This window comes from Schistocerca gregaria, chromosome 7, assembly GCF_023897955.1.
Source record: "Schistocerca gregaria isolate iqSchGreg1 chromosome 7, iqSchGreg1.2, whole genome shotgun sequence".
Classification (NCBI taxonomy): domain Eukaryota; kingdom Metazoa; phylum Arthropoda; class Insecta; order Orthoptera; family Acrididae; genus Schistocerca; species Schistocerca gregaria.
In genome coordinates, this window is record NC_064926.1 from 319,116,562 (window position 1) to 319,143,101 (window position 26,540).

The 26,540-nt window shown below is 37.7% G+C and overlaps 1 protein-coding gene across 3 annotated transcripts in view; it reads right to left on the reverse strand.

The window, feature by feature from the left end:
* Positions 1-6,865: 6,865 nt before the first annotated feature.
* LOC126281849 (sterol regulatory element-binding protein 1) overlaps positions 6,866-26,540 on the reverse strand; it is a 100,380-nt gene continuing 80,705 nt past the window's right edge. For all 3 annotated transcript variants that reach the window (XM_049981104.1, XM_049981106.1, XM_049981105.1), the window contains exon 15: positions 6,866-10,194. In XM_049981104.1, the coding sequence (XP_049837061.1) occupies positions 9,977-10,194 (218 nt within the window). In that variant the 3' untranslated portion in view covers positions 6,866-9,976. The remainder of the gene's footprint in view (positions 10,195-26,540) is intronic.

The following is a 26,540-nucleotide window of genomic DNA, read 5'->3' on the forward strand; positions in this document are numbered from 1 at the left end:
TTTATTCAATGACCAGTTTCAGTTCAACAGTCATCTTCAGACTGATCTGTATTCTTGATGTAAGAGAAAATAAAGAGGGGGGGGGGGGGGGGCGACAGATAAAATTATTGTAAACACTCGTGGTCTGTAAAGTAGGGCCATCGTTAGTACACTCGTGACAATGCCTGTCATGACTATATATTTTATTTGCCTCCTTCATTAACATCAAGAGTGCAGATTAATCTGAAGATGATCATTATGATTAAAACAGGTCACTGAATAAAACAAATAGCTGTGATCATAGACTGTTGTGGTTTTTACATATGATGATTTTATTACTACCGCGTTGTGGTGGCATTATGTTCCAGTATGGGAAGTTGTGTGGTTGTATTGCAATCTAGTAAGTCTTGTGTGGTAGGTGTTCAGTTTATACATGAAAGAGAGTGAGCTATTATGATACAATGCTATTGTACTAATGAGTCATGTACACCCAGGTTTTTGAGAGGGTGTTGAGTATGAAGCAAATTCCTTTTCCCAGGTGGTGTTACCACTGGTGACCTCCAAAGGGTAATCGTGTATGAATCTCTTCACATAAGGTATACTAGCGCCAGAGAGAGGACCACGATACATCCAAGCAGGATGGTTTAGACCAACATACAAGCCTGTGGAATAAAGTTATTAGTAGGTAACAGAAAACAGCAGGATGTCAGGAGAAGTACTGACATCACATCCATACGTTCAGAGCATGGTCATACATTGGGTTTAAGACAGTGACAGTACATTGCTACAATCAGGGAAGTGCCAAAGGAGTGATGGGGTTAGGATGAGACAGTGAAATGGTACAACCCATGATATAGTGGGTATGATTTTGGTCTCCCAGCTATCATCACTGGAATGACTATAATAAATCCGACACAATCTTCATTTTACTGGCCAGAGAAGCCGCTGGATGTGTTGCCAACCCAGAATCTTTTTGTATGACATCCTGCTCCATTCACTGGATGAGCTTATAGCCTTCCAAAGTATTGCTGCAGAATGGATGTTCCAGCACGTATGGCAATACCATGACAAATAGTGCCACACCATTGTGGCCATAAGTATTTCAGTTTCTAGTACTGCAGGGAGTGGCAGAGGTGAGAAGGGAGATGGACTCCAGGGAGAAGTTCTGGGACGGGCTTAAGGATTTCAGGAAAGACTAGAGATCCTCCTGGATTCCTGGAGTGGGTTCACTGTGGCAGGGTTTGTTGGTGGATAAATCTGACAGCTGGCAAAGTCCTTCTTCTAGATTATGGTTCTGCAGACTGTAGTGAGCCATCAGCCATTCCACAACATTCCAAAGATGATACAACAGACATGCAGAGACATAATACGAATGGTTACCTATGCAAAATCATCCACATTTATCTAACTAATACCAAATTTAAAAAGGATCCAAAAACATTCTCCCCATTTTATGTAACTAAATTATCACACTTACCCTGATGGACTGCTATTTCAAGTTCCTTAAGGATGTCGAATTTCTTTCCTTTCTTATGTACAAGTATCATATCTAAGTCCTTTTACATGCCTTTCAGGGGATGACTAGACTCATCCATATATTTGGCAACACTGATCTGCCATAGTTGCCCAGGTTAAAAGTGTCCTACCTGTTTACACTTGTGTGCAAACATTTATGCAAGATTAACTTAAGAGAGCCTGATGATGGAAGCTTGACTCTCGATATGCAGTTCTGAGGATTATGTTCCTAATACAATTGCTCGTATGCTAAAATATTTACAATGACCAATCATCATGTATCAATGTTTTATCACTTTCAACTGGAAAACTGGCATAGCAGTTAGATATTACTTATAGAGCATGAGGTTATCATTTCAAATCCCTGTGCTTACATTTTTCAAATGTAGAATTAAAAGTATTTAATAAAACTGCAAGTTAACCTGACTTTATGCAATAATTCCAGAATAATGAATGTAAGAATAAACATATTATGCATTTACAGGCAACCATAACACATATTATAATTCCTTAATATCATTCATGCAGTCTCTTATGTTAACTGATTTCATGAGTTTTTAGAAACAGAATCCTAGTTTCCTTTTCGATGACTGATAGGCAAAAGAAATGTTCAAACACCAAAGGATCTTTTATTCGATATATGTGACATAAAAGAGTTCAAGTTCTTCAAGCACTTCGAATTTCTTTCCTTTCTTATGTACGAGTATCACATCTATTCTTAGAAGTGTCCTACCTGTTTGCACTGTTTTTTCAGACAAAAGATATGAAAAATGCTGAATAGTTGCTTCCAGTTATTTCTGTTTTCAGCACCTATTATTTTGCACGAAAGACATTAGGATGGTATCCATCAAGTCTAACAACATTTGAAAGTATCGGCTTTCAATATCAAATTGCTAGGGTACATCCGACTTAAATACAATGGCTGACCAAATGCTACTACACAAGTTTGCTGACAAAATTCTCGAATCTTTCCAGTGCCTGCAACAAAACTCTGAATCCGATGTCATAGTAATTACAAGGAGCATTTATGACTTACTGGCAATCTACAAAAGTTATTTTGTAAAGGCTATCATGGGCAACTTCCTTCAAAGATCTGTTCCACCCCACAGGTCATTGACCTTCCTATGAAGCCACAAGACATCCAACATGAAGAGAATATGTGCTTTTAAATATTTATAAACATCATGCAGATCTTTCATCATAATTGCACTTAAACCTACATCATTATTTCATTCAAAGGTTTTTGGCTAAACAGTCCTGTTAACTTCCAACAAATTGTATTGGTTGTTAAGTCTTTTATTTGAATGTTTTGATCTGGAACAATTGCAGTTTTTGAGATGATACAGAATGCCTCCTATCATGTAGAAAAACAATGTGTCCATCAAATAACTGAACGTAGTCTGCATTGCCATAAACAAACAGAGAAATGTTGTCCACAAAGTTTCAAACATAGGTTCAAGATGGATGTTACCCAAATATAAAACTGAACCATAAGCATACAAAACCACAATATGAATTTAAATTCTGGGAACCCTGCACGTAAACATTTGATGACGAGCCTTCCTGCAATGGTGAAAGAAATGAATTTTGCCTCAAATGTCTCCTAATGCAGCGTGCAATAGCGGTCAACTTTTTCTTCCATTTTCCAATGTTCAACAATATCACCGAAAGCATAGTGTCAGGAATTAGTTCCCTGTGTCCTTTTGGAAGACAGTCTGATGTGGGTACTGTGTACTAGTATAAACCTGGAACCATATGTCTTCGATAATTATGATAGCAGTCATCAGAACAATACGAAGATGTTCCTTTTAAAGTTTTCTGTTGGTATCAAGAATATGATATGATTCTACAGCCTGTTCTTTTGAAACCTCAAACTATGATTTATATGGGTTTATGGTTATTAGTGTGTCATGTCCGAACATTCTAAGAAGCTTGGCTTCTTCCACAGTTTTTATGTCCTGGCGGAAGTCGCCTTCAGTTTCGTCCATCCGATCATCCCGAGAAAGTGACAATTCTCAAGAAAAGAAAAAAAATTATCTTCAGTGATGGTTGAGAGTTTTATTCCTGAAAGGACCAATCCTTCTCTCTCTCTCTCACCGAGCGAGGTGGCGCAGTGGTTAGCACACTGGACTCGCATTCGGGAGGACGACGGTTCAATCCCATCTCCGGCCATCCTGATTTAGGTTTTCCGTGATTTCCCTAAATCGTTCCAGGCAAATGCCGGAATGGTTCCTTTGAAAAGGCACGGCCGATTTCCTTCCCAATCCTTCCCTAACCCGAGCTTGCGCTCCGTCTCTGACCTCGTTGTCGACGGGACGTTAAACACTAACCACCACCACCTTCTCTCTCTTCACTCTGTACTTGAGAATAAATCATTCTTTGTGTAAAACTATAATACTGCCCATTTGCTGCTAAATCTGAAATTGTTTGAACACATTATGTCTTGTACAAATGTATTACGGAGTGTCTTAAGTTCAGTAAGTTCCTCACTTCTAAACACAGTACACAAACTGGATGTAGCCTTGGGAAGTCACCTTTGATAATTCAGGATCTGCAGAGTTTTTATCATCAAACAAAAAAAAATTTATTATGACTGAACAGGAAGACACTAATGACTGTAAATTGGGGCTGACCTTGCTGGATGCTCTTTACTTGTGCAGCAATGAAAGTTTTATTTATGACTGTTCCAGACATTTTTCATGAACTGTTATTGACATTTCTCATTTGAGATGATTGCCCTTCTCATCCATTCTTTTCAAACCTATGTTTCTAGGCCTCTTTGTTTCACTTTTGTCGCTGAAATTCCACTATGCAATATCACACTCCAATATATTTTTACAAATATAACCCTTCAAACTCATTTTTGAAACCATCTTTAACAACAACCAATGCAGAGAATAAGAGCAATTATGAAGTCTAATGAAAACAAGCTAATGTCAGTATAAGTTGATAGTGAGGGGACAGTAAAGGAATAAAACAAAAGATCCCTGCCAGCAGATCTACTAAGCAGCTTGAAACCCACAGGCTCAGACAGAAATAAAATGAGATTGTGAATGTTAGCAAAGGGAGTGAAAATACAGAAAAGAAATGAACACATGGTACACAGGAATCAGTCCTGGGAATTAGTGCTGAATGATGGTGATCAAAAAATTCCTCTCTTCAAGTTATGTAATTAAAAATGAACAAAAATTAAAAATATGTAATACACAGAATAAAACAAGGTTTCTGCATTTTTAAGGGATAGTTTAAAACTGTAATCAACTTGTCGAAACACACAGTGAAGCACATTTTCAGAACCACTCCAAATCTTACCACCAAGAGCTCTTTTGTTCTCCATATGGCAAGATGGATCACATTACATGTCAGCTATATAATGAGGTGTTGTCAACAAATGATTACCTGGGGAGGGACAGGTGGTGTATTATATTTCCACTCATCCATCCTGAAATGGTGTTGCCAACTACCATATTTGCCCGAATCTAAGCCGCACTCGAATCAAAGCCGCACCTGAAAAAGGAGACTCGAAATCAAGGGAAAAAAAATTTCCCAAATCTAAGTCGCACCTGAAATTTGAGACTCGTAATTCAAGGGGGAGAAACGTTTTAGACTGCACCTCCAAACTAAAACAAAGTTGGTCCATTGTAATATGAGACAATTTCGGTCCAATGAATGATGATACAGCTACAGTAGTTTGGTACGTGTGGTAAATGCAGCAGTTAGGCTTTACCATGTAGTCATTGCTATGCGTCATGCGTTCCGTCCTTATTTATACTAGAGCCTTTTTCACGTGCTTCGTCTGGTTTGAATTGATTGCTTATTTTTCTTTGATCTGATAAGTGCCGTTCTCTTTGTTATAGGTGTTTCCGTCACTCTACACTCAAAATGCATTACTGCACTGTGCCATGCATTGTTTGTTGCATTCTGATAATGCGCGTTTACGGCTTGTCGCCGCTCACGGCATGGCTTGCTTTGTGCATGCTACCGCCGCTTACAATTTTTTTTTAAAAAAAGAGGGAGGAATTGTCTCATTAGCGAAACAATAGCAAGAGACTGCTATTTGCTGTTACTTACATTGCCGCTTTCTTTGATAATGATCAACAAGAACCAAATAATAGACTGCGTACGATAGATGTTATGAACGAAAGTTTAGCGAAAATTTTTGCAGACACCTCTTTAGTATATTACATTCTGCACAGAAATTAAGAGTCGTCTTAGGTTTAAAAATCTAGTCAGTTGCCCTGCTTCATTTCTGACTGTATCACTATTCTGCATAGGAATAATACGAATATAAACATGACATGATATGTATATTCTTCCGCGTTTGCTGTTGTCTCACTCTAGTTTCTTAGTTTATTAGGAAGACAGGATTTAAATGAGATAGTAGGAAACAAGTAGGAATACATGGCAAAATGTTTACATTCATATAATTCTTATGGTGAAGAGAATACTGCATGTGATTCACAATTCATAAAAGTTCCTATTAGCAACCATCTCTTGTCACAGGTATGAAAAAATTCAGAACGTAGAGTTGTCAATATTGACAAACATCCCAAACAGTCTGGCCAGTTGGATTTTCGTAGTACATGGAATGGCTGCTACATTCGAAGATGAACAACACGGAATTTGTATTTACTTCGTTGGATAATGTATGAAAATGCAGTGGTCGAAACTCGGGGCAGAGGAAAAAAGCTCGTCTTCCACCTTTTTTTTTTAAATTTGTTTACTGACGCAGAGGTTTTGGCACCAGTATTTATCTTTGTGCCTGCAAAGCATGCCTGTGTAGCACTACATATATTCGACGGCAAAAGTTAGTTGTGGCGGCACCTACCGACATTTTTCAGAACTTCTACTTACTTTTCACTCGATTCTAAGCCGCAGGCGGTTTTTTGGATTACAAAAACGGGAAAAAAAGTGCAGCTTAGATTCGAGTAAATACGGTATAATTTGCAACACCTCAGCAGGCACAATTTTGGCTGGCATTAGCTATGACAAGGCCAAAGGAAAGTTCCCATGTGTTAGTCAGATCTACTGTATAGATCCATTGAATTGTCTGCAATATCGCTTTCCAACCTCTTTATTGTGCAGTTTTAGATGCTTTAACTTAGATATGGCTCCATGATTCATCTCATGTAAACACAGTGAAGAAGGTTATTACATTGGTGAGAACAAACAAGAAATTTCCCCTGCCTGGTAATGAGAATAAATTAGAGGAAAAAACAACTGGAAGATGTTCATAATCTCGTTCTTCATTCTTATGTTGACATGCACGGTGGCCCAGCACAGATAAAAGTGAAACAATCAAATTAAATTATCCGCACCACAGAAGAGAGTTAAGGCAACTAAGACAGGAATAAATTGACACTGCTTGAACTCTTGTTCTTACAAAATTTATTTAAGTTAAAAAAGTTGTACTGTACAATTGTGTAAAACTAACTCTCTCTCTCTCTCTCTCTCTCTCTCTCTCTCTCTCTCTCTAATTGGAAAACTCAGTAGCACAAAAGAATTACAAGAAATAATAGATATGTAAACAGTTTAAAATTGTTTTGGAATCAGCGAGTATTTGTAACCATATGATAAAGAAAATACTCAGATTCTAACACATCTTACTTTAACATCCAATGAATGAGACAATAACAAAACAGAGTGAGGGTTTGTATACAGTAATTTGTGGTAGTTTAAGTGGCTAGTTTATTCTCTACAATAAAACTTATAGAGTGATGTCACACATGAGTTACTCATAGTACAAATATGGAAAATTATATACAAATAATCTGAGTTTCCTCTTTCCCTACATATTTACAAAATATTACAAATTCACCAGAATTACAGTGCGTCATCAAGTTTAATAAATATGATTTAAAAACTCTGCAACATTTTTTTTCTTTGTTTGTAATCCACAACATTTTCTATTTCGATGAGATTTTAAATGAAATAAAGACAAACTGTAAAGCAATTTAAAAGTTCTAAAAATAATAATATAACCATGACAGGAAAAGCTGAGCATTTCTTATCGGGTGGCCGATGCTCTTCATCTGTTTCCATATGGATTAAATCCAATGTGCTAATAGAAATGGTTTTACTTATAAAGCTATTGTAACAGTAAAATGAAACAGACATTTACTTATCAGAGCTCGCACACTAACAATGTTAGTGTAATAAATTGATTTCTTTCTGCTGCACTGGGTATTGAATCATATACTGATTTGGAAGGAGTAAGCTATCCTCATCAGCTTAACGACAAACTTGAACATTTCTGTGACAGATATTCTGACTTGTGAATACTGACAGTGAGCAATACATCTTTAAGACTGATTGTTGAATGCTATGTTAAATTTATGGTACATGGCATACTACAGAAAAGACCATCATCACAAGTGGCTGCCATTTATTGTTTCCAAGTTCTTCTCTTAACTACAATCGAACAATTTTGATTTACTGTACCAATTTAGTATAACAGAGCTGTTACTTTAATAAAGACATGTGGTTCCTATAATGAATATCTTTGTGTGAGTTAAAAAACCACTACAATTAATGCAGAATGATAAGTTCACAACCATTTGGGTACAAATCCTATCAAATATATGATAAGCTGATACTACTCCTATCTGTACTTATGTGTAAGTGGAATAACAAAAATTAACTCCTTCGTACTTGCATAATTGTTGAAAATATTTTTTACACGTAACTGTAAATCTAGTTTTTTTTATAAACTCCGAACTCACATTAAAGACAGATGAATTGATCACATGATTAAGAAAATACCCTTACATTTTTCAACACAACAATTCAATTCAAGTAACTCTCTTGAAAACTTAATCCAATTCCTATATGTACACCGAATGTTTCTTCAAGTAAACTATTAACACTTTTGTTTTCAAATAGAGGATTTTGTCACACTTTACGTACTCCATGTCAGGCCCACGAATACTATTCCGCAGGTTGTTGAGCACTGTCATCTGCAAAACAAATTCTACAGAACTTCCATCCCCCCAGGCCCAGACACAACAGTCTCAATAAATTTGATCATTGAGTTTGAGAAGAATCTAGAAACTGCTGTTGGTCCAAAATGGCACTTGCATACAATAATACCGCTCCAAAATATGCAGTACACAGAACTGAGACTGAAGCAGAATGCGAGTGTTTGTGCAAGTGCTACCATAGATCAAGAACACTGATATCAGCTTCAAGGTGATCTTCATGACCACGCCAGAGCCAAAGCCAGCTGCCGATACTCCTGATACTCTTTAGATCTAACTGACAGCTGTCAATGGTGCAGAATGGAGGCAGTCCCACAGACCTGCTGTGCCAGAGGACTTGGTATACCTGTTGTTAGGTAGAGAAGGAAAAGAACCTACTGAATCTGTACAAAATATGTTGCACTCTAATAAACTGCAGCATTTTAGGTGTGACCTTTAGAAAAGAACATTAACTGTGGATGCTTAGTCTTAATGATAACCTTTTGGCCCCAGAGTTTGAATATTTGCACATAAGATTCATCTTTCATGAATAGTTTGTCCTAAGATGGAGAACATTTCAAGAATTTCAGCGAGCATATTCCCCATTTATCAGGGGCAAAATTAAAAGCAGTTGGATCTAAAATGATGTTTCATTCCATCTTCAAATCATAAATGACTGTGAGTAAGAGGGAAGGAGGAACTGTTTGTTAACAAGTTCTCAGGTAATAAAAAAGACCCATATCACATTTCTGTTGTAATTTATATGCTGAAAAAGTCCATGAAGTTAGGCTGCTTAATGGGGCTCAATTTTCATTTTTGAGCACATGCCACAATTTTCTCCCTGCAAATTTGTGTATGTCGGTGAGGAACAAGGTGAGCACTTTAATGATTTGATGAAAGTGATGACAAAAGGTATCACAATTACTGGAACATTCATACAATAAGAAAGACTGTGCATCACTTTGAGACGTACAAAAGGCAATTCGCCACAGTGAAAGCAATGGTAGATGCTTTGAGGAGGATAGAGAAAATTAATGTAAATCAATGGCGTATACAGAAAACTTACGTTAAGTCAGTGGACACGTAAGTGCTATGCAATAACGACTTTTTTTCACATATGTCCATAGTATAAAACCTTCACTCATGCTGGAAAATTAAATTACTTTTCATTACAATTACAAATGCTTTGCTAATTTTCTAGTTTATAAAGAAATCATGTTGCAGTAAAACTTATGTGATGGGAAAAAAACTGAAGTCAGATTTGGATTCAGTATACAAAAATCCTTGGTATTAAGCCATTATGTAGCAAAAATTAACTAAAGACATTTTTCAATGGCCTGGGTTATCTTTGGATTTTCAGTGCAAACAAATTAATCATACTGCAGAAAGAGACTGATGGAGTTTACTCAGTTTAAGAAACAAAAGACAGAAATGTCAATTGCAATTGTTTCAATGCTTGTTCAGACTTTGAGAGAAACTAAAAATATTTGGAATGTCAATTGTCTCTCATAAAATACTAAGATCACTTAATTTGTGACAGAACTGCTACCAAGAGATTTCATAAGATTGTAGCATTCCCCAAGCCTCTTTCGGTCACCAATTCTCTCTAGAGTCTTTGCTGCTTCTGCAAGCATGCCAGCACGTTCGCCTGGTGATGAGAGAAGCTGTGCTGGCAGATGGCGGCAAGCCAGATATAAGGCCATTGCATGCTCTCGCTCTCCACTAACTTCTTGTTGGCTTTTATCTACAAAACCAAACAATGAGTGCAGTCAATCACAACTGTATATCAGAACAAAGAAGAAAAATATATTTAAAATACATAACATCACAACAATCTTAGTAATACAATACACATTCATTACTAAAAAAAATCTGTATTTTTTTAATGGAATTTTCTCACTACTTCAAATCTGATCCATTTTTCACTTTTTAAGAATAATCCAGATATTTCGCAGGACGCACAAAAAATTTAAGAATAATGCATTTTATTACTCTTCCAAGATTTCACTGCAAGATTTACAGCTATTGTGAATTATTAACTTCATTTATGAATTTATAGGCTGTTATTTTCTTACCACAAAATGCAGTCTCTAAACTAAAACAAAATCCCTTTTTCAAGAATTTCTCATTGCCATTGCCATATGTAAAATAGTCTACAAGGGTCAAGTGAAGAGGTTTTGGCCAGGCATAAAGGAGGTATTCCAATCAACAAAACATTGCATTTTGTTCCAATTTTGGTACACACTAGGCAATAATATCAAGTCAAGTGTCAACTTGCGTGACAGAATAGCTTTTTCCATTTGAAAAAATAGTTGCATCTCTTTTGTTTAAATTCATAAAATGATGTAGTGGTGGTGTAAAATTCCTTGTTTTCGATGTCTTTTCACCAATAGAAAGATCCATAAGGAATTTGCTCCTTCATTTTCAATGGTTTAAAAATGGGCAGCTGAATTCAACACCCTCCCACCTTCTCTCTCTCTCTCTCTCTCTCTCTCTCTCTCTCTCTCTCTCTCTCTCTCTCTCTCTCCCATTGTACTTAAATATCCCATCAGCTGCATAAGACATGGTTTTGTGTAGGTGGTTACTGTACAGATAGGAGAAGAAAAAAACAGTTGTGGCCTTACTGAAAGGATAATATTGGTTGAAGTAATATATGGACAGATGGGATGGAGTGGGTGGGAAGCTAAATCAAGAGGGCTAATCATAATTAAACTGGCTTCTCTCCTCTTGCCAGAGATGTGTCTTTTGATAAAAATCTACCAACGAATTATACAAACCTTCATTTTCCTATCTTGAAGTTAGCAAAAGGAATACAAAGACAGAAAAGTTCTTCAAGTACAGTTTTTCCATTATTTCACACTCAACACATTCCAATGGCATACAAAGTGAAAAAGAAAAGACTTGTGGAAAAAATACCTTAAGCAAAAATTATTATCCAAGAGAGTACAACAAACTTCTCTCATTTTCTACTGGAATAACGCCAAGGAACGACTAAAATCTTGTCAAAATGAGTTGGTCATAATTATCTACCATCTACTTCAGTACCATTCATCGATCAGTCCACATGAGCTGACTCAAGCAAACGTTAAAAATGTACTGGGAGTGGGAACTCTTAACGAATAGGACTTGAAATGAAGGCGAGATGGAGATGCAGGTGTTATTTTTGTGGACATGAAGGGCAGCTGTCAACAATTCTAATGGTACAAGCATCTGATAATAATATTAATGAGATTTAAAATAACTAAAATCTTCTTGATTAGTTCTAGAGACATCTATGTGCATTTTGTGACCATTGCCTTTTAATATGAAACAAGAAAATACTAATTGTTAACGAACATTTATTACTGTGCCATTTACATCTTACTGGGCACTACTGTATTAAGCAGAGAGAGTCAATAAGCACCTATAGACAGAGTTACTTCAAGAAATTGTGAAAAGAATGAATGAATGAATGAATGAATGAACTGATTTATAAAGTAGCAACTTAATTTTCACCTATTTCCTAATATAGGAATATTCATATCTGGAGTCTTGTAAAATTGTGAAAAATTAAAGTTTATCAGCATAGTTATAGAAATCTTAACATGGCTGCAAAAGAGCAACTGTGTAAATCTGAAGAGGTTGAAAAATCAGCCAACCAGTTGCAAATAAAGGTTTATAAGTCCATGACCTTGGTTTCAATATTTGTAAAAATATCTTCTTCAGAAGCAGTGGGCCAGGCCTTGTTACATGACATGATGGTACATTAGATTAGATGAAGCTGAGTGGCTCTTGTCATATTCAACATTGACAAAAGTAGAATTACCAGAAGCCATGGCTTTAGATAGCAGCCAGAGTTCGTGCATTGTACTTCAAAATGAATGCTCACTAGTAAATGCCAACAGGTAGAGGCTCTTGTCAACACAAAATTATGACAGGCGACACAGAATAAAATATTTGCATAAGTTATGTTTACATCCTGCCAGAGACTAAGTTCCTGGCATGATGTACATGTCACTTATCCAAATAAGTCTCTGGCATGATGTACACACAACTTATGCAAATATTTTATCCTGTGATGCCTATTACAATTTTATGTTGACAAGAGCCTCTACCTGTGGGCATTTACTAGTGAGCATTCATTCTGCAGTACAATATGTGTAATCTGGCTGCTATCTAAAGCCATTGCTTGTGATAATTCTTGTTTTGTCAATTTTGTATATGACGAGAGCTGTTCAGCTTCATCAAGCTAATGTACCATAATGTGATATAACAAGGCCCACTATTTCTCAAGAAGAAATTTTTACAAATATCGAAACCTAGATCAAGGAGGAACAAAACTTTATTTGCAACTGGTTGGGTGGTTTCTCAACCTCCTCAGTTATAGATATATATATGAGACCGATTTTGTACAAAATTCTTCATGAAATTATGTTTAAGACTTTAGATCTATTAGCTCATGATTCAATTAACCCAGATAGTCCTGAATTATTTGTTTTTCAAAAATTGATTTATATCTTATCTACATTCATTCACAAGGTTGTAAAGAAGAAAGTAAAAACAATTTAGAGTATTTATTTTTATTTAGTATTTCCAAAAATGGGCGTCCTTCCAGAAGGACACCAGGACAATAAGGGAACATGTTTTTAAAGTATATGACATTGCACAATTAACTTGTTTTGGTTTTTATACTTTCAAATAAACATAAATAAATTTGAATTATGGGCTAAAACAGCTAATAATACAAAAAAACGAAAAAATAACCTTTACACATATTTTATGCACTAGTATGATAAGACAAAAAGCAACAAACATGATGTGGTTCGTCACATTTTACACACATAGTAGTAGTTTTTTTGTGGTAACTTCGACATTTCAGCTGCTTCTTCTTTTTCTTTTATCTCGTCCGTTGGTAACTCAGAAACATAATGTCCTATTCCATCAAATCTAGAATCTAGTTGTGCCCTGTTACTAGGACATCCTCTGCTGGTAGTGACTCTTTTGTTACTTTCAAGAATTGCAGTGGCAATTCGACGACGAAACGTCAGATGATCTATGGGTTATTCGTAGTGCTTGTAAAGATCCCAGGCATTTTGCACTGCAATGTCTATAAAATGTACAGTGATCGGGAAATACCACTTTTTCCCTCTTATAGAGCATCTATATAGGGATTCATTTTGGTCAGTTCGATCTATGCCTCCCAAGTTAGGTTGAAGCACGCTAATCCTTTTCTTTTGTTCCCTGGAAAATCTTGCTACAGAGTGTGATGATTGCACTCTGTCAAAGTTGGTAGCTACAGTAACGACACTGTTGTCATTCTAACGTACAATGGAAATCCCGGATGCTGAGTCAGATAAAATTTCATATGATCCTCTACTTTCTTTTATCATTTTATCTACAAATGATTGAGTACAATTCTTAACTCTGTTTCCTCTTATTGTTCCTGTTGCTTCCACGCCCCTCTCTTTTAGGTCATGTAGTGCAGTAGCATTGAGCTGACTTGCTGGTAATTTATCTACACTTGGATTTTCTTCAGCACCCGAATCTTTATCTGTTACGTCATCAGTTGAATTTAGAGGAGGGTGTAATGTTACATTCACACCAGTATTAGTATTTCCTCATCTTTTGATTCTAACATGCCCAAAAGTTCCATTAGTGTACATCGTTTTCCGTGAATACAAAATGACAACATATTACCCTGACGTCCTTCTGGAAGGACATTTGAAAACATTATTGAATTACAACTGACGAAAACTTTCAATCGTAATATGATCCCATAAATAATATAGGTTAATTCTTTAAGATATTATATGACAAGTTTCAGAATTATTGACGCAATATCAAAGAAAATATACATATCCATCAATGACAAGGTCAGTCAGTTGGTCCATGGTAAAATCGGCCCTATTTTCAAGACACAGTTTCTCACTCACTATGAACAACAGTGTCAAACTGACTGTCGCAGCGCGCAACTGATTCTGCCTACTTCATATAACAATGCTTCACAGTCCGTTGCAACAATGCGTTATTCGCAAAAATAAATAATTTCAGTAGTGAGTTACGTCGTCCTTCCAGAAGGACATCAGGGTTATCTGAGTTAATATACAGCCCATATCCCATATCAACAGAAAAGGAGTGACAACTGATTAAATGTTTCCTCTAATTCCCAGAGGTCTTTGAGATGTATGTCAAGTGTGTGGATAATAACTTTACTATATTTAGGTACTTTTCAAAATTTTGCTCTACTTGAAGTGTACTACAAATACGTAGTATAGCTAACAATCTCCATCTCTCTTATAAGAGTGCCCAGCAACCAACGCTCTAATCAATTAAAAAAAAAAAAACAATATTTTACACTGTACATAAAAGCAAGTCTTTAATGACAAACTCAACACAATATAAGAACACTTAGCTTTTTGTTTGCTCTTCACTTGAATACATACAGTAATTTTTTGGGGGTTGATAAAATTTCTATCAACTTCACAAAAATAAATCAGTCAGTAGCAGTAAGAAAGGGGTTGGCTCACTCATCCACAATGAACAGCTATTAATCCTAGGATGCCTTGGGGGGGGGGGGGGGGGGGGGTGTTCATTGAACCCACAATTTCTTTATGTCCCCTGATTTTGCCCAAGTAACTTTCATACTACATACTCCCTTTGAGTTATTGTTTGTTGGCTATTTTATAAAATGTTAATGTCAACATATTTTATAGACAATTCCTGCTTTGAAAGAAAAAATAAACAAACTTATTATGCCCCCCCCCCCCCCCAAGGATTCCATACTATAGAAAATTTCCCTTGGTAGGATTTCGTATTTCTCATCTCCACAACAATGCAAGTTAGTTTCTTGTTGGTTAGTATTCTTGATATTCACAACAATCGGTTTACTTTCAGGGGAAGTGATTGTTGATGTCAGTCAGCTGTTATTTAACTTGTAAACTTACAGTGAGTTAGTGCAGTTCCCTACTGTTCACACCCAGACTTAGAAATGACTAAAAGAATACGTGATTCATCTTTAGAAAGAGTTCTGAATGAAATTTTAGATGAAGATTCTGACTTGGGGAGTGAAAGTGAATATGAGGATGGTGTTAAGGAGTATGATTCAGATCAGGAAAGTGATGTGGATGTTAGAGAAGATGAAGATAGTGCTGCTTCAGGCAGTGACCATCAGGATGTTATTGTGGCCAAGTCTGGAAGAAGGTATGTAATCACACAGCCTAGAATTCCTTGGAGGTCTGTTGCTAATATACTCAGAGAGCAGGCAGGAGTAACTCCGGCTGGTGTTTGCCATTCACCCAGTGAAGCCTTGAAGTTACTTCTTACACCTGACATCATGGATGTTATAGTAAAACATTCAAATGAAGAGGCAGTTAGGCGAAATGTTGCTTTGACTAATGAGAAAGAATTGTATGCCTTTATAAGAATGCTGATAAGGACAATTCTCTCAGTGAACACGATCTTTGGTCAGACCTAATGGGTCAGCCAGTTTACAAGGGTATTATGGCAACAGAACGTTTTAAGGAACTTATTGCAATTATAAGGTTTGATGACAAAAGTACCCGCCAGCTAAGAAGGGAAGCAGACAAGTTCACAGCAATCCGTGATGTTTTCAACAAAGTGAATGATTGGTTTCCACTACTGTATAAACCAGGGGTCCACCTAACCATTGATGAGATGCTCAGCTTGTTTAGAGGGCGCTGCCCCTTCAAAGTATTTATGAAGGATAAACAGGGCAAGTATGGCATCCTTATACGCATGATGTCCGATGCAGTTTTACAGATACATCTTGAATACGGAACCCTATGCAGGTAATGTTCAGAATTAGTCAAAAGAAGAACGGGGTTCAGCAGCTGTCGTCAAACGCCTGGCAGCACCTGTGAAAAATACTGGTCAAAATATTACTACAGACCGATACTACACATCTGTGGATTTGGCGGAAGAGTTATACCAAGACTACAAGGTTACTACAGTAGGAAAGCTCCAGTCAACCAGGAAGCATATTCCAGCCATAATGAAGAACAATTCAAATCAAGAGCTATATTCATCAATGTTCTTGTTCACAGACCCATCAACAGGTAGGCCTCCAGTAACTTTGGTGTCCTACATAGCAAAAACGAAACCAAGTAAAAACTTACTGATGCTGTCAACAATGCACCAAGATAAAGGCACTGTTGGAGGAGAGAAGAATAAAACTGAAATAAATGCATATTATAATTCCAGTAAAGGTGGAATTGATACCATTGATCAAATGGCACGTATGTACACCTGCAAGAGGGGAACAATGAGATGGCCTCTATCTGTATTTTACTCTCTCATTGACATTTGTGCTATCAATGCAACCACCATATTCATCCAGCAACATCCAAGATGGAATGAAAAGATACACAACAAATGTAAACTTTATCTTCTGCAAGCTGGGATGGAACTAGTGAAATTGCAGGTAGAAAAAAGAAGTGCCAATGCAAGAGGGTTATCTAACCAAATTGTTCAATCAATGGAGACTATTCTACAAAAGAAAATCAAAGAAATGACAACATAAGCACGTCAGCCTCCTGTGGGGAAAGGTTGGGGCCATGTTTGTATAAGAGAAGCTAAAACAAAGAAGCAGAAGTACAACAATCTAAGTAAACCAAAACAGTATTGTGGACAGTGTCATAAACATGTGTGTAACACACATTCAGTAAAAATTGTGAAGTGTGTCTCTTGCCTTGAAATTGAGGATTCAGAGTAGTCTACTGTATATGAACACATCTATATTTTGTATGGTAATAGACCAATTTTTTATTCACTCAATCCAATATTTTTGAAAATTAACAACATTTATAAACTGATGCCTTAGTTAAAATACATAAACCACTTTGAAAGTTGAAATTTTTCATCAGTAAACTTATTTAATACCTGTGGGTGAACATTTCATAAATATTACACTGTGTGATAAATGGAAGAGACCAACTGTTAAAAATTCTTCACTTTCTCAAGACATATCCAGTTACCTGCATATAATGAACTTGTCTTTACAACATCTCCTTCTCTGGAAGTATGTCGTGTTGACCAAATTGATAACAAGATGTTAACTAGTTGATAACGGACATCTTTTGAATTTCAAAATCATTTACTTGCCAAACAAGAATTCTGGCGTATAGCCCGTCATCACATTGTGTAAATCTGCATCAAACAACATGTCATGTAGAAATCTCTCTGTCTGTTAGAATGCTGTGGATCTCTGTGGTACATGGATCATCATTTGTACATGCTAAAACTATGAAACGTGATGCATACATACACTATTTATCACAATATACCACGAAGATAAGTTGAATACTGGTGGTGGAGGCAGGTTTATAGCTGGAGGGGAAAAAGAAGGACAATGCCTAGTGAGATTAGTACAGATACCGAATGTGAAATAATTTGGATGAAGACAAGCTTTATAGATGGATCGAACATGGTCATCAGATGCTTTTATAGACCCCCTGCCTCAGCATCAGTAGTAGCGGAACACTTGAGGAGAAATTTGGAGAATATTTCATGTCAATTCCTTGGTTATTTTACAGTTTTAGGTGGAGATTTTAACTTACCAGATAGCAGGCACAAAGAATCATGTGAACTTGTTCTATGTGCTTTACCTGAAAATTACCTTGAGCAATTAATCAGAGAATTGACTCTTGAAGATAACATTAGATCTGCTAATCACAAAAGACACAAACTTTTTGACTCAGTTAGCGTAGAACAGGGAGTGATAAAGCAGTTACGGTGAAGCGTTATTATTGTTGTGGGTTGATTTCAAGTGATCGATATATTGCGAGATGCCTTGTCTTTATTCGTTTCCTGTAACAACAGTTACCTTCTTTTCCTAATTTCCCAGTCACTGTCTTGTTTTCTCTTAATGTTGCGGTCCTGCTATGCAGTGCCGCGTATTCAACTGCTCACTTCTTTTCTAAATGCAGAGGGAGAGTGCTATAAGAGAGCTTCTGCATTTAAACAACTCACTACAAAATCACAAAATACTGTTTCCATAGTCCTTCTGTATTCAAATAAATTCTCAACTCACAACAACTGATAATTAATAAAGTTTTGCAGACAACATGTTCATAAATGATGCTTCAATGCTTGACTAAAACCATACCCCTGCATTTAACTTGAGATTGTACGGCATAGACTTTATACAACAACATTCATTTTTCTTTAGTATTTGACCCCTGTCGCCAGGCCCCTCTCCTTTGTGGTCCACAGAAAAGCATGACTGCCAAGTGCAAGTGACACCTCACTGGCCTGTCCAAGTTACACATCTATCATTGCTGTCTGCACTGTCCCCACATATTTCTTTCTCATGTCTGTGCATAAATTCAAAGAAAATCTGAGCATAGTACATGCTCTTTACACTACCGCTAATTAAAGTCACATTTTTCACCTGAAAATCTTTCATCAGTCTAGTAAAATGAAAGTGAGATCTTCCTACTTAGGGGGGGATTTTATCTGCTGCAAGAACAACACTGAATATCAGTGGACAAAGTTCAAGAGCATTTTACAACAGACTTTCGACAGGTATGTGCTGAACAAAATAATGAGGGCAGCAAAAGACCTGCCTGATTTGACAATTGTGTTAAAAGAACTGCTAAACCAAAGCCTCACAGACAAACAAAATATAAAAGTAACTAAACTTAATATAAGGAGAGCCGTGTGCAAAGAGTTCAACTAATTCAAAAGTAAAATTCTCTCTACAGACATGACAGAAAACCTAAAAAGTTTTGGTCTTCTGTTAAATCAGTAAATGGGTCAAAGCCATCATATCAGATACTCTGAGACCATAATGGCTTTGAGACTGAGTAGAACACAGAAAAGGTTGAGATATTAAACATCTTTTTCCAAAACTGTTTTACAAAGGAGGATTGCACTGTTGTGCCTCCTTTAAATTGTCCCATAAACGAAAAAAAAAATTGTTGATAGCGGAAACAGTGAACCTGGAATAAAAAGAAACAGAAATCCCTCATCACAGAGCCAGCTGCTTGACCTGACAGGATATCATTATGATTCTACATAGAGTATGCGAAAGAATTTTCCCTCTTCCAGCAGACGTGTGCTGTAGGTTTTTGGGGGAGCAAAGTGTTCCTGATCCACCACAATAAAAATTGAAGCTGGATGTGAGACTGTTTGGGCAGACATAAAATGGTAATTGGATCCTTGTATCACCCACCAGACTCATCTCCTGACGTAACCAAAAACTTTAGAGAAAACTTCAGTTCACTTGTACTGAAGTTCCCCATCATCCTGTAATCATTGGTGGAGATTTCAATCATCCAACAATCAACTGGAAAAATTACAGTTCTGTTAGTGGCGCGTGTGATAAGAGATCCTGTGAAACATTACTAAATGTCTTCTCTGAAAACTATCTAGAATAGGTAGTTTGGAACCCTACTCACAGTGTAAAAATATTGGATCAAATGGCAACAAACAGACCTGATGTCTTTGAGGGCGTCCACATTAAAACTGGTATCAGTGACCATGAAGGGAAGAAAAGAAAAAAGAAAAAGAAAAAAACATAGTGGCTGTGGCAACAATCATTACCAAAGTACAAAGGACAACTAAAACAAGCAGAAAGGTATATATATTCAGTAAACTAGATCAAAAATCAGTAGTGTCACATCTGAATGATGAAATTGAAACTTTCAGTACAGGACAGAAGCATGTAGAGGAACTATGGCCCAAGCTACTTTGGATAGATATCTACCCAGTATAATAGTTAATAGTATAATAGTTCGTATACACTCTCTATAAGGAAACTCCCCCCCCCCCCCTCCCCTGCCCCATGAACCATGGACCTTGCCATTGGTGGGGAGGCTTGCATGCCTCAGCGATACAGATATCTGTACCGTAGGTACAACCACAACGGAGGGGTATCTGTTGAGAGGCCAGACAAATGTGTGGTTCCTGAAGAGGGGCAGCAGCCTTTTCAGTAGTTGCAAGGGCAACAGTCTGGATGATTGACTGATCTGGCCTTGTAACAATAACCAAAACGGCCTTGCTGTGCTGGTACTGCGAATGGCTGAAAGCAAGGGGAAACTACGGCCGTAATTTTTTCCGAGGGCATGCAGCTTTACTGTATGGTTAAATGATGATGGTGTCCTCTTGGGTAAAATATTCCGGAGGTAAAATAGTCCCCATTCGGATCTCTGGGCAGGGACTACTCAAGAGGACGACATTATCAGGAGAAAGAAAACTGCCGTTCTACGGATCGGAGCATGGAATGTGAGATTCCTTAATCGAGCAGGTAGGTTAGAAAATTTAAAAAGGGAAATGGATAGGTTTAAGTTAGATATAGTGGGAATTAGTGAAGTTCGGTGACAGGAGGAACAAGACTTCCGGTCAGGTGACTACAGGGTTATACACACAAAATCAAATAGGGGTAATGCAGGAATAGAAGATAGGAATACGGGTAAGCTACTACAAACAGCATAGTGAACGCATTATTGTGGCCAAGATAGATATGAAGCCCACACCTACAACAGTAGTACAAGTTTATATGCCAACTAGCTCTGCAGATGACAAAGAAATTGAAGAAATGTATGATGAAATAAAAGAAATTATTCAGATAGTGAAGGGAGACGAAAATTTTATAGTCATGGGTGACTGGGATTCGAGTGTGGGAAAATGGAGAGAAGGAAACGTAGTAGGTGAATATGGATTGGGGCTAAGAAATGAAAGAGGAAGCCACCTGGTAGAATTTTGCACACAGCACGACTTAATCATAGCTAACACTCGGTTTAAGAATCACGAAAGGAGGTTGTATGCATGGAAGAACCCTGGAGATACTAAAAGGTATCAGATACATTACATAATGGTAAGACAGAGATTTAGGAACCAGGTTTTAAATTGTAAGACATTTCCAGGGGCAGATGTGGACTCTGACCACAATCTATTGGTTATGACCTGTAGGTTAAAGCTGAAGAAACTGCAAAAAGGTGGGAATTTAAGGAGATGGGACCTGGATAAACTGACTAAACCAGAGGTTATACAGAGTTTCAGGGAGAGCATAAGGGAACAATTGACAGGAATGGGGGAAAGAAATACAGTAGAAGAAAAATGGGTAGCTTTGAGGGATGAAGTAGTGAAGGCAGCAGAGGATCAAGTAGGTAAAAAGACGAGAGCTAGTAGAAATCCTTGGGTAACAGAAGAAATATTGAATTTAATTGATTAAAGGAGAAAATATAAAAATGCAGTAAATGAAGCAGGAGAAAAGGAATACAAACGTCTCAAAAATGAGATTAACAGGAAGTGCAAAATGGCTAAGCAGGCATGGCTAGAGGACAAATGTAAGGATGTAGAGGCTTATCTTACTAGGGGTATGATACATACTGCCTACAGGAAAATTAAAGAGACCTTTGGAGATAAGAGAACCACTTGTATGAACATCAAGAGCTCAGATGGAAACCCAGTTCTAAGCAAAGAAGGGAAAGCAGAAAGGTGTAAGAAGTATATAGAGGGTCTATACAAGGGCGATGTACTTGAGGACAATATTATGGAAATGGAAGAGGATGTAGATGAAGATGAAGATGAAATGGGAGATACGATACTGCGTGAAGAGTTTGACAGAGCACTGAAAGACCTGAGTCGAAACAAGGCCCCCGAGTAGACAACATTCCATTGGAACTACTGACGGCCTTGGGAGAGCCAGTCCTGACAAAACTCTACCATCTGGTGAGCAAAATGTATGAGACAGGCGAAATACCCTCAGACTTCAAGAAGAATATAATAATTCCAATCCCAAAGAAAGATGGTGTTGACAGATGTGAAAATTACTGAACAATCAGTTTAATAAGCCACGGCTGCAAAATACTAACACGAATTCTTTACAGACGAATGGAAAAACTAGTAGAAGCCGACCTCGGGGAAGATCAGTTTGGATTCCATAGAAATACTGGAACACGTGAGACAATACTGACCTTACGACTTATCTTAGAAGAAAGATTAAGGAAAGGCAAACCTACGTTTCTAGCATTTGTAGACTTAGAGAAAGCTTTTGACAATGTTGACTGGAATACTCTCTTTCAAATTCTAAAGGTGGCAAGGGTAAAATACAGGGAGCGAAAGGCTATTTACAATTTGAACAGAAACCAGATGCCAATTATAAGAGTCGAGGGACACGAAAGGGAAGCAGTGTTTGGGAAGGGAGTGGGACAGGGTTGTAGCCTCTCCCTGATGTTATTCAATCTGTATATTGAGCAAGCAGTAAAGAAAACAAAAGAAAAATTTGGAGTAGGTATTAAAATCCATGGAGAAGAAATAAAAACTTTGAGGTTCGCCGATGACATTGTAATTCTGTCAGAGACAGCAAAGGACTTAGAAGAGCAGTTGAATGGAATGGACAGTGTCTTGAAAGGAGGATATAAGATGAACATAAACAAAAGCAAAACGAGGATAATGGAATGTAGTAGAATTGAGTCGGGTGATGCAGAGGGAATCAGATTAGGAAATGAGACACTTAAAGTAGTAAAGGAGTTTTGCTATTTGGGGAACAAAATAACTGATGATGGTCAAAGTACAGAGGATATAAAATGTAGACTGGCAATGGCAATGAAAGGAAAGCGTTTTTGAAGCAGAGAAATTTGTTTACATCTAGTATAGATTTAAGTGTCAGGAAGTCATTTCTGAAAGTATTTGTATGGAGTGTAGCCATGTATGGAAGCGAAACATTGACGATAAATAGTTTGGACAAGAAGAGAATAGAAGCTTTCGAAATGTGGTGCTACAGAAGAATACTGAAGATTAGATGGGTAGATCACATAACTAATGAGGAAGTACTGAATAGGATTGGGGAGAAGAGAAGTTTGTGGCACAACTTGACCAGAAGAAGGGATCGGTTGGTAGGACATGTTCTGAGGCATCAAGGGATCACCAATTTAGTATTAGAGGGCAGTGTGGAAGGTAAAAATCGTAGAGGGAGACCAAGAGATGAATACACTAAGCAGATTCGGAGGGATGTAGGTTGCTGTAGGTACTGGGAGATGAAGGAGCTTGCACAGGATAGATTAGCATGGAGAGCTGCAGCAAACCAGTCTCAGGACTGAAGACCACAACAACAACAACAACAACAACAAGGAAACTTCTAAAGAAACTACTGCATAACAGGTGCAAAACAAAGCATAGGATTATAGACACAGAGCTGTTGAATGAAATGCACTTGGCTGTCAAGAGAGAAATGCGTGAAGCCTTCAATGACTACTGAAGCAGAATGTTGTCAAATGATCCTTCACAAAATCCAAAGAAATTCTGGTTGTATGTAAAGGTTGTTAGTGGAACCAAAGTTAGAGTTCAGTCCCAAGCGAAATAGACAGGAACTGAAATAGAGGGCGACAAAGCTGAAGCTGAAATGCTTAACTGTGGTTTCCTATGTTCCTTTACAAAGGAAAACCCAGGAGAACAGTCCCAATTTAATCCTCAGCCACTAATAAGATGAGTGAAATCAATATTGGGTCGCTGGTGTTGAGAAACATCTGAAATCATTAAAACTGAATACAGTTCCAGGGCCCAAAAGAATCCCTATAAGATTCTATACTGAATTTGCAGCTGAGTTAGTTGGAAGAAAGCACAGGTCACTCCTGTCTACAAGAATAGTAGTAAAACTGATCCACAAAACTAACATCCAATATCTTTGACATCAATTTGTTGTAGAATTTTTGAACTTTTCTCAACTTAAACATAATGAGGTATCTTGAACAGAAACACCTCCTCCATGCCAACAAGCACATATTCCAAAACAGTTTATCATGTGAAACTCAACTCATACTTTCCTCACGTTACATACTGAAAGCTATGGATCATGGGAGTCAGGTAGGCACAGTATTTCTTGATTTCCAAAAAGCATTTGACACAGTACCACATCTACACTTATTGTCAAAAGTTTGATCATATGGGGTATCAAGTGAAATTTGTGACTGGATTGAGGACTTTGTGGTACAGAGAACACAGCATGTTAACTTGGTTGGGGAATTGTTGTCATCAGATGTAGAAGTAACTTTGGGTGTGCCCCAGGAAGTGTGTCGGGACCCTTGCTGTTCATGTTGTATATTAATGACCTTACGGACAATATTAATACTAACCTCAGACTTTTTGCACATGATGCAGTACATTGTATCTAAATGACCCTGCAGATAATATTAATAGTAACCTCAGACTTTCTGCATTTCTGTAGTTATCTATACTGAAGAACTGTGAAAGAAACTGAGTAAACATTCAGTCAGATCTTGTTAAGATTTAAAAGTGGTAAAAATAGGCAACTTGCTTTAAATGTTCAGAAATGTAAAGCTGTGCACTTAACAAAATGAAAAAAATACATAGTATCCTGTGACTATAATATCAATAAGTCACATTTGGAATTGGCCAACTGTTACAAATATCTGGATGTAACACTTTGTGGGGATACGAAATGGAATGTGATTCTGTGATCATAAGTTCAATTCTGGATAAAGCAGGTGGCAGACTTCAATTTATTGGTAGAAAACTGGGAAGTGCAATCAGTCTAAAAAGGAGACTGTTTACAAATCACTTGTACGACCCATTCTAGAATATTTCTCAAGTGTATGGAACCCATACCAAACAGGAATAACATGGGATATTGAACATACACATATAAGGGCATCATGAATAGTCACAGGTTTGTTTAACCTGGGGAAAAGTTTTGCACAGATTCTGAAGAAACTGAACTGGCAGAGCCTTTAAGATAGATGTAAACTATCATGAGAAAGTTTAATACCAAAGTTACAACAATTGGCTTTAAATGTTGACTCTATCAATATACTACAATCTCTTGCTTATCGCTCTCACAGGGACTGTGAGGATAAGATTAGAATAGTTACAGCACACACAGAGGCATTCAAACAATCATTCTTCTTGTTCGCCAAAAGTGGATGGAATGTACCCTCTGCCATTTAGTTCACTGTGGTTTGCAGGGCGGTAGATGTAGATGATTATTGGAAAAAAGCACAGGTCATTACCATTTGTGAGAAGCACTGCTGAACAGACAAGCAAAACTATAGGCTTATATCTCTGACATTGGTCAGTTTTGGAACATGTTTCATGCTCGCATTTTATGACATTCCTGGAGGGGGAAAATCTCCTCTGTAGGACTCAAGATGGGTTCCCAAAATAATGGACATGTGAAATCCAGAAACCAGTAAATGCTTGGCACCCAGGTAGATACAATGTTCCTTTACTTCAGGAAGCCATTCGATACAGTTCCAAACTGCTGCCTAATGAATAAAATCCGAGTGTACATAGCATCAGACCAACTGTGTGAATGGACTGAAGAGTTTCTTGCAAAGAGAACACTCCCTGCCACCATTGGATAAGCAGCTGCCAGCAGCAAGTCGTATACTCCTAGCTCACTCATTTGTTACATAGTTTAATTCTTAATTTCTTGGCGTGTTTTTGGTATTTGCATTGTTTAATTCATAAATTTCGGGCGTATTATAGTATTTGAGAGTTGTAGCATCGCGTTTTAGTACCTGAATAGTGTAAAATTGCGTATTCTCCTTCCGCCACCAAGCAGGATGTCAGCAGTGTGCAAGTAGCAGCATTACTGCATTTACTAGGCAATCTTGTATTTTAATAACCGTTAATTTGTTTGTGCTCTCTGTACATTAGTTCAGACGTTCTTTGCACAACAGTTTTTAGCATGGATAGGGACTGGAACTGCTGTGTTCAGATGCAGGCTGAGTTAGCATCCCTTCGCTCCCAGCTTCAGGCAGTATTGGCTTCGGACACACAGCTTGAGGCTGTTGCCAATGGGCATCACTGTGGGGGTCCGGATGGGGGTTTCTCGGGGACGGCCAGCTCGTCCCACGCATCCCCCGATTGGACTACGACTGTGGTTGCCCGGGATACTGCCCGCATTGAGGCTGATCCCTCACCTGTGGTAGAGTGGGAGGTCATCTCAAGGTGTGGCAGGGGGCGAAGGACATTCCAGAGAGCTGAACGGAAGGCCTCTCCAGTTTGTCTGACGAACCTGTTTTGGGCTCTGTCTCAGGCTGCTTGTCCTGTTCCAGAGGTTGCCCCCTCAGTCTGCAAGATCCGGGCGGTTGCAGAGGGTGGGCTTACTGGTAGTTGGGAGCTCCAACG